Source organism: Amblyomma americanum, chromosome 8 (assembly GCF_052857255.1).
Source record: "Amblyomma americanum isolate KBUSLIRL-KWMA chromosome 8, ASM5285725v1, whole genome shotgun sequence".
Classification (NCBI taxonomy): Eukaryota; Metazoa; Arthropoda; class Arachnida; order Ixodida; family Ixodidae; genus Amblyomma; species Amblyomma americanum.
In genome coordinates this window covers 12,360,099-12,368,115 of record NC_135504.1, presented here as the reverse complement: position 1 = coordinate 12,368,115, position 8,017 = coordinate 12,360,099, and the positions used below count along the sequence as shown (strand labels likewise).

Below are 8,017 nucleotides of genomic sequence, written 5' to 3'. Positions count from 1 at the left end.
GCGTCCGGAACAACGCACTACACGCGTGATTCAACTCAATTTTCCGCTTTCAGAGGCGGCGGAAAGCCTCAACATACACATTTGCGGATTGAAAGGAAGAAAATCTGAAAGCTTGTGCAGTCTGTGCGGCGGAACTCTTGCTGACATGCCGAGGTTCAATAACCTTTGGCAATGAAGCTTCAGCGCGCTGCCAGTGTAGCGACGACCCCCTATCAGTAGATTCGCCAGTGATTTGACCTGTTTTAGAAAACCACGCATGTTAAGCAGCTGTTCAGTGACACATAAGCCAGTATTCTGGAAGTGTCAACAAAGAAAACATTCCGCATCGGTCCACGCTTATTGATTCCAGCCCGAATTGCGAAGGTGACAGCAACGTGACATCAGCTGAGCAATCTTCCCTGTTGAGTCGTTTCTCTTGAAAGTGCACCTGCCAGTGCATGTATAATTGTAGTGAAAATATGAACATTAGAGAAATTAGTGCTGCAAATACGTACCATTTAGTTCAAAGGGTTCCAAAAAAAATGTGTGCTTCTTTTAGACTTGGTGGAAGTTTATGCAACTGACGCCATCCGAGACGGCGGTATTTGCCATTTTTCAGAGCAAGTGATCGGGTTCAGCATAAGCCACGCCCCCTGGACAGTCGCATTTAAAAGACACTTCCCGAATGCGGGCCATGATGTCACGCTGTACAACAAAGGAAGCTAGAGCCAATGACAGCCAAAAATGAACAAGCGTTATGCCGTCCCTTTGAGGTCCTACCACTCGAACAGGAGAACCCCATAGGTGGCACACTCGACAGGAGGAGTTCACTATAGAAGTTGGCTATGCTCATTGGTAAGCAGCGCACAACTTCTGCAGCGACGGCATGTGCGTTGGAGGGCTCGATTCGCTGATCAAGTTTGATCGTTTCTGACGCCAGCAGCGCGCAGAAGCGTCACCGTAGGCGCCGACGTATTTGGCTGAAGATGACGCGAGGACGGGTCTCTGTACAGCTTATGAACACCTCTGAAGTGCTCAGCTAGAGTACGACGCGTACAAAGTGCGGACAACGATGACACACAGCTAGGCGCTCTAAGCACAATGCGAGTCGCGTGGTGTGGGAGGGAGCTTCGCTAGGGTATCAAATGGTGTGGCTGACCGCTTCCCTCCGCTCTAGACACCCGCGGCCGTTTACGTATTTTAATTAAATCCAGCTGAGACTGGTCAACAGGGTGGTAAGTGCGACGTTACGATTGTCCACCGGAGCGCGTACAAGCGTACCGCAGCCTCGCGAAGCCGGCGGCGTCCTAAGGTCTAATATGTAAGTGAAAAAAGACCATGAGGCTTTCCTGCACAGCGCCTTTCTATCTATAGATAATTTAAGTGTGTGGGTTCAAAACGAAACATGCGCTTTGGCTTTTAAAGACAACAGGGAACCTTAGCAGGTATGCATTGCGTGAAACTAGTTGTGATTGAAAATAAAAATGCGGAATTATGTCCTAGCTGCAGTGCTTCATCAAGTGATTACTGTGAGTACGCTACAACCTCAAAAGATATATTTTCTTGACTCATGTAAGCTGGCATTTCACTCCGTGATATGATATATCAGGGCAATTTATTCTCCAACGTATTAATATAATCACATGTTAAGAACTGCACCACATAGCAGCAAATTAACGGGCAAGAAAAGTGCTTACTTGTCAGCAATGACTTTTGGACGTTTTCTATTCACCGTAAGGGTCATACTCCTGAGATTGCACTGAAGATAATTTTGCAACAACAGCCTTCGGAAAGAGCTTCAAAATTAAGTTTTAGTTCCAAGCCAAAAACGCAGCCTGTGTTTTTTTTTTTTTGCACAGAGATTTATCAACGACCGAAAAATAAAACGACTGATAGCTGCTAGAAATCATGTTCTGCAGGACGAGGACAAGTACAGTGGTATGCGACAGGTGCCCCAGGAAGTCACATTGGCCGCCGTCATAGAGGCTGTTGTTCACCGTCGCCCAGTAAGAGATCTGTCAATACTACTCAAGGTGCATTAAAATGGATGCTCTGAAAATCGAGAAAGAAATGAGCTTCCGTAAAAGCGAATTATTTCTTTGGCGTAATGTCTTCGCCTAAACATCTGTAACATCTGTAACCAACATCTGTAACCGTAGAGGTGGATATGAAGCTAAAGACCCTGTACAGATTTTAAAAGGTCCAAAGTGAACAGGTTTTCCGGACACTTGCTCTGGCTTTTATGTACATAAGTGAACTAGGTAAAGACCCAAAGCATAAATGGCTATATGTAGTTCAATCTGGCATGCGTCGTGCAAAAAAATGCGCCTGCTTGTTATGCTGACATAGCACACTGAAAGTGCAGTAGAGGTAAACTATGCACCCATGTGCTCACAAGCAGAGCTCAGTAATCATGCTATTTGGTAAGCAACAACTCGTACTGGCGAGAAGCTGATGTGAAAATTGATCTTGATACGTACCCACTCTCTACATTCGCCTACGCAGTAATAAGGAGTAGATTGGTCACATCCAAAATGAGGCATGCGCCAGCCCAGCTTTCAAATTAGCATGCAAGATGGAAGATAAGATCCCACGCGTATGTGCACATCTCTCTTATGCAACATGCGTTGATGCCACGGCGTTTCTACCTCTAAATCTGGACCGCTTCTTACGACGCCCTTCATCACACCATACCTCAGAAGAACTTTCGCCACAATCACGATCAAGAAACTCTACTGAGTGAGCGCTATGCTGGACGCTAAATGTTGATGCCATATTCCTTCTATTACCGAATAGTGAACCTCCTTGTGTGACTGTCTAGAAACATCTGTTACCTAACACAAGGAACACAAGAACCTAATTACAAGAAATCAGAGCGTGATGTCTAATTGCAATTCACACGCTGGATTAGGACGGTATGCAGTGCATAACAAAACAGCCATGCTCCCTCTGTCCAGGACAAAAACGCAAAGTGCATGAATAAACAAAAGTAGATTGTGCCAAGATAATGTTTACAGATTTGTCCGCCAGCTCTGCGCTCAACATGGCATGTCACTGCTTCATTTAAACTTTAATGATTATAAAAATTCGTGAATGGCAACCAAGTAAACAACTTTGCGGTGCTCACTTCCGCTATTATGGAACAAAACTGCCAAGTAGACATCGAAGAAACCGAACTGCTTCTGCAAATAACATGGGTTTTTGTTCTCGATTTGAACTTATATTGCGTGTAAATTGTATAAAACATGTGCGGGAGTTAACATTTACTGCGGTTAACAGCGGCTTTACTTTAAAACAACTTGCCGATTCGCCCAAGTTACATCTTCCTTTTAATATCAAATCATTTCATAAATTGCACACATAGATACATTCTTTGCATATTCAGGGCGTGGCAGAGGCTAAGTAATTTGGCCACCGTACAAGTGAAGGTTCATCGTACGCCCAGTATGCAACCAGCAAAGCAACCAGGCACTGCCCCAAACAATAGCTCACATATGGCTCATAAAAGCGCATGCACCATGGACACAACACTTTTTTACCACGACTAGAACACAGCGTGCACTTGTGACCAATGATGACAAAAATTTCGTGACCCGAAGTACCCCAGACATTATTAACCAAAACACAAAAGGTGTTCTCTCTAAAACAAAGACCACCCAGAGTAAAGTGCACAATGAAACAGAATGCAAAATGTTTCCGAAAAAGAATCCAGCTTTAGAAACACGCTCGTTTTCTGCATTCCCGCCATCTCCACCCCGAAACATGCCTTAAGGGCAAACACTTCGTTTCACAATTCCTATCTCATGAACAAGCACGCAATCAAATTGTAAAGTTTTGATTGTGACAATGACGCCGAAACGGCGACTCAACACTGAGCCGGCGCCTCAACAGTTATACCAAGTTAATGTGAAAATAAACTAAGTTTAAAGCAGTTCCACGTGCACTGAAACTTAAGGGCCCTAGAGCTGCAATTAGGGCAACACTAGCCTTCTGCTGCCACCGGGAATGAGGATTTTTTAAAGCAATTGCGAGAGTAAATTTCGAGTGCCTCTGTTTGCAGCAGACTGAACCAAACACATTCTATATACAGATCAGCGTCTTATCACGAGCTATGTAAGGGCACAAAACTGACTGAATTCTCACATCCAGCTTAAACCTAGGAGCAACAAGCAAAGGAAGGAATGAAAAAATTCTCACAGAAGTCTAATCGAAATCGTCGGTGCAGGTAGATTAAACACAGTGCCGCGTTGGTGCTAACGATCAAGCACAGGACCAGCATTGGAGCCGCTTTTTCACAGTAAAAGATTGAAGTCATTATGCACAGACCATACGTCCTCGCCTTTTCGCGCACTTCAGCAACCTCATCGGTTTCGCCACACACCAAATCATGTGGCACAGATTGATTCCCGCTAACTTATGTTCCGCACAGATGAACATTACGAGAAGCAGCCGACGGCAAAGCAGTGACAGGAGAAGAACATTTTTGCCCAAGTAGCACAGACAGATAATCGGCAATCGCGACTAGGCTTAGACGAACCGCCTCTCGACGACGCAGTACCGCCTCTCGGTACTGCGTTCGACATATACTATATACCCCACGATGATGGTCGTTCGGACGAAGTCACCCCGGTTACGTGAAGGGCACGCAGCCCGACGAGTCACCGGACTTGAGTAGCAAAGGCGGCGGGGCGAGGCAAGACAGGAGAAGATGGCACTTGAGGCGGCGGCGGCGGGGGCTGGCTTGGCGAGAGGGGGCGCCGTGGTACGTGTGGCGACGGCGGAGCCCCACTCAGGACTTCCTCTTCTTCTGCTGCCTCACGAATTCCAGGGCGTCCTTGTCCCACGCCCGGCACTCCAGGGCGCACATGATCTCGTCTGCGGGGCGAGAGAAGTTTCGCTTTAACGCGAACTTCGTATTAGCGTCCAGTGAAGTTTTCAGGCATAGGGTGGGCGCAGCTGGCAAAGAACAGGGTTAACTGGAGAGACATGGGTGAGGCATTTGCCCTGCAGTGGGTGCAGTCAGGCTGATGATGATGATGATGATGATGATGATGATGATGATGATGATGATGATGATGAAGCAACAAGCGCCGTACTATTCCTCATCTGCATTACCTGGCAAAGAATCCATGGGCGGAGCCAGCGCAAGTTAACGAAAGCAGAAAGTACGACCACAAACCCTGTCCCCGATATTATGTTTAGCTCTTATCTCAGGCCTATTAGTTTGCATCCCTGTAGAAGTCATTAAGCCAGATCACCAGCCGCCGACCATAAGAGGCTGTACTCCCACCGTCGTCCCGTCGTAGCGTGAACTGGTTTTTCTTTAGTGCCATGTACACTCTAACACACACTACAACGCACCAGCAGTCGTCTTCTTGCAATTCGCCTTTAGTGCTGAGCAGCATTCTTACGCCAGCACACTGTAACACATCATGAGACTTCCTGACGTGTTAAAATCTTTGAACCGTCAAGCGCACATAAAAATACAAAAAAGAAACAGCGGCGGCTTTATTTCTTTCTAATTCCGGGTGTTTATACGTGGAAAAAAAGAGATGGCGCCACGAGCTCACTCATGCTAGTGTTCCTGTATATGCTCCCTGCGGGAGCATATACAGGAGCACTAACTCATGCTAATTTGTACGGGGACTCAACAAGGTTCGGATGTCTGTACGACGGCTCCAGCTTAGATGTCGTCAGTTAGCCTTTCCATCGTACACAGATGCAGTTTCTTGAATTTAACTGACAACTGCCGTTAGAAGCTTAGTTCTGGCTAAGGGCATCAGCTTTTAATAAGCTGCTAATGACTGCTAGCATTAAAACGGTCAAATTTCACCTTACTAACTACGTAACGCAGTAGCGACAAAATATTTCAGAGCCGTTGATTTCTACTCTAGACAGGGCGCTAAGAAAAAGATAGTGGCACGCATAACATCGCTATGCTATGCTTTTGTTCTGGAAATTACTTAAGCTATCTTCATATTCTTGCAGTTAAGCGAAGAAACCATTGAAAATCATTTTGAAGGGATTCTTTTCTCGATCCGTTCTTACATACCCTTTCGTCATACGCAACCCCACCTTTATTGTCGCAGCCTGGGAATGAAATTATTCGCTAGCATTTATGACACAAATAGCTACTGTCTTAGACACAGGGGTAAAAAAGCTGCACGGAAAAGGCCCTCAATTAAATGCAGGGTCATGTGCTCTAAGCTGTCCAGCAGAAACGTCACACCCTTCCACTTTTAGAACTTAGCTGTTAAGTGCGTGAGTTCGGAGCTTTGCTTCGTAGTTACCTCTATGAAGATGCGTAGGAAAGCTCAAGGAAAGACGGAGAGAGTGAAAGCCCTCCGAACAAGAAGGAGGAGGAGGACTGGCTTGAGTAGGAAGTGTTTATTGAAAAATAATAATTAAAAAATATGGAAGTTAAAAGACTTTTGCTAACCCCTGCATCTGCCATCACTGTGGCGGCGGCACCTGAGCTGGGCAGCGGAAATAAAGGATAGCAGGCAGTATGAAGAAGTGAAATGAAAGAGGTGAGGGGACATCAAGCAAGGACATAGGGAGTGGTCATATATAAACTATTTACAAAGGGTAACAATAAAGTTGTCCAGGTTGTGCGCATCTACAGTCAAGAAGGAAAAAATAAAAATGAAAACACACGCGCACAACACTTTGCACACAATAGCTGGGGTGCGGCGCCCAGCTGTTAGTCGTCCTAGGTAGTGCACGCGTAACGTTCGGTCACTGCGCGTTACTACCTGGTGAGGAGGTTTGAATATGCGAAAAAAAAAGGTGCTGGGACGCAACTGCCTCAACGGGCGCACTGCCCACTCAAAGATCAAGTAACTACTCGACTGATTTTTTTAGGTTAACTTCGTGCACCCACACTGTTTACACTGAATTTAGATGAAGAGGTCCAAATATGTGAGCAGAGGTTCGTGGGGTGTAGCGGATGCCAGGTTGACGCTACGCATGCACTGCTCCACTGGCCAACTGCATACACGAAAAGGCATAAATTTAGAGCAACTTTCTTTTAAGCAGCCACTCACTCTTCTCCTTTGGCTGCAGCAGCGGCAGGTCGACAGGCTGCGAGGGTGCGATGGGCAGCGTCTCCTCTACTCCGGGCACGGCGGCCAGGGCAAAAAAGGCCTCGCCTTCGAAGTCATTGCGTGTCATCATGTCGTGGTCCATGACCGTGAAGCTCAGCAGGGCCACCGCCTGCCGGCAGCGTTCCTGGCCCACAGAGCTGTAGTGGAGGCGCAACGAAAGTGGTGCAGGAAGCCGAGTCAAATGGGTATACATGGACGACTATTGTCACACTGTAAAAGAGCAGCTGAGTAAAGCTGTTCTGCCGAGGAGAAAGCAGTAACCGATCTAGAGACGTTTGCTTGATTCAGCTTTATATTGTGCCATCATCATCAGCAGCAGCAACCAACTACGTCCTCCGCAGGACAAAGGCATCTCAAATACCCCTCGAATTTACTTTGTCCTTTGCCAGCTGTGCCACATTATCGCCGCAGACATGTTAATCTCATCCGCCACTGCTGATTTTCTGCTGCCTCCTGCTACACTTTCGTTCTCTTGGAATCATATGTGTTACCCTAAGCGCCATCGCTTATCTTGCCTTCGCATTATATTTATTTATACATTATATATTTTACATTACACCACTTCGCTAAAGCTTCATACGAAGATACAAAAAACAGGAGAATGGTGGAGGCAACTTGCGATCTTTATATGTAGCCATTTTGTGGCGCTTTTCGCTTTGTTGGTGCTGTGAGGCAAGAGTTTGCTACTCTCTTCACCAACTGCAAAACAGACGGTGGTGAAAACAAAGAGCATGCGCGACGGTGCAGGAAGAAGACGATGCTCGGTTGTTCTATTGCGCTAGCACTTAACAGTCGCCAGTCCCCATCTTTATTAACGATGATTTTTTCAAACACGTTCGTGCATGGCTGCGGTGCAAGCAGCACCCTTTTCAGTTGTACCACGAGCTAACCATAGCGAAGTGCTTTGCTGTAGCCACTGCTCCATTCATTGC

At 46.4% G+C, this 8,017-nt stretch overlaps 1 protein-coding gene across 11 annotated transcripts in view; it reads right to left on the bottom strand.

Annotated features, from left to right (window-relative positions):
- Positions 1 to 2,431: 2,431 nt before the first annotated feature.
- LOC144100920 (BAI1-associated protein 3-like) overlaps positions 2,432 to 8,017 on the bottom strand; it is a 334,037-nt gene continuing 328,451 nt past the window's right edge. For all 11 annotated transcript variants that reach the window (XM_077633833.1, XM_077633835.1, XM_077633838.1 and 8 more), the window contains 2 exons: positions 7,026 to 7,222; positions 2,432 to 4,854 (listed from right to left, as the gene is read on the bottom strand). In XM_077633833.1, coding sequence (XP_077489959.1) covers positions 4,769 to 4,854; positions 7,026 to 7,222 — 283 coding nt within the window. In that variant the 3' untranslated portion in view covers positions 2,432 to 4,768. The remainder of the gene's footprint in view (positions 4,855 to 7,025; positions 7,223 to 8,017) is intronic.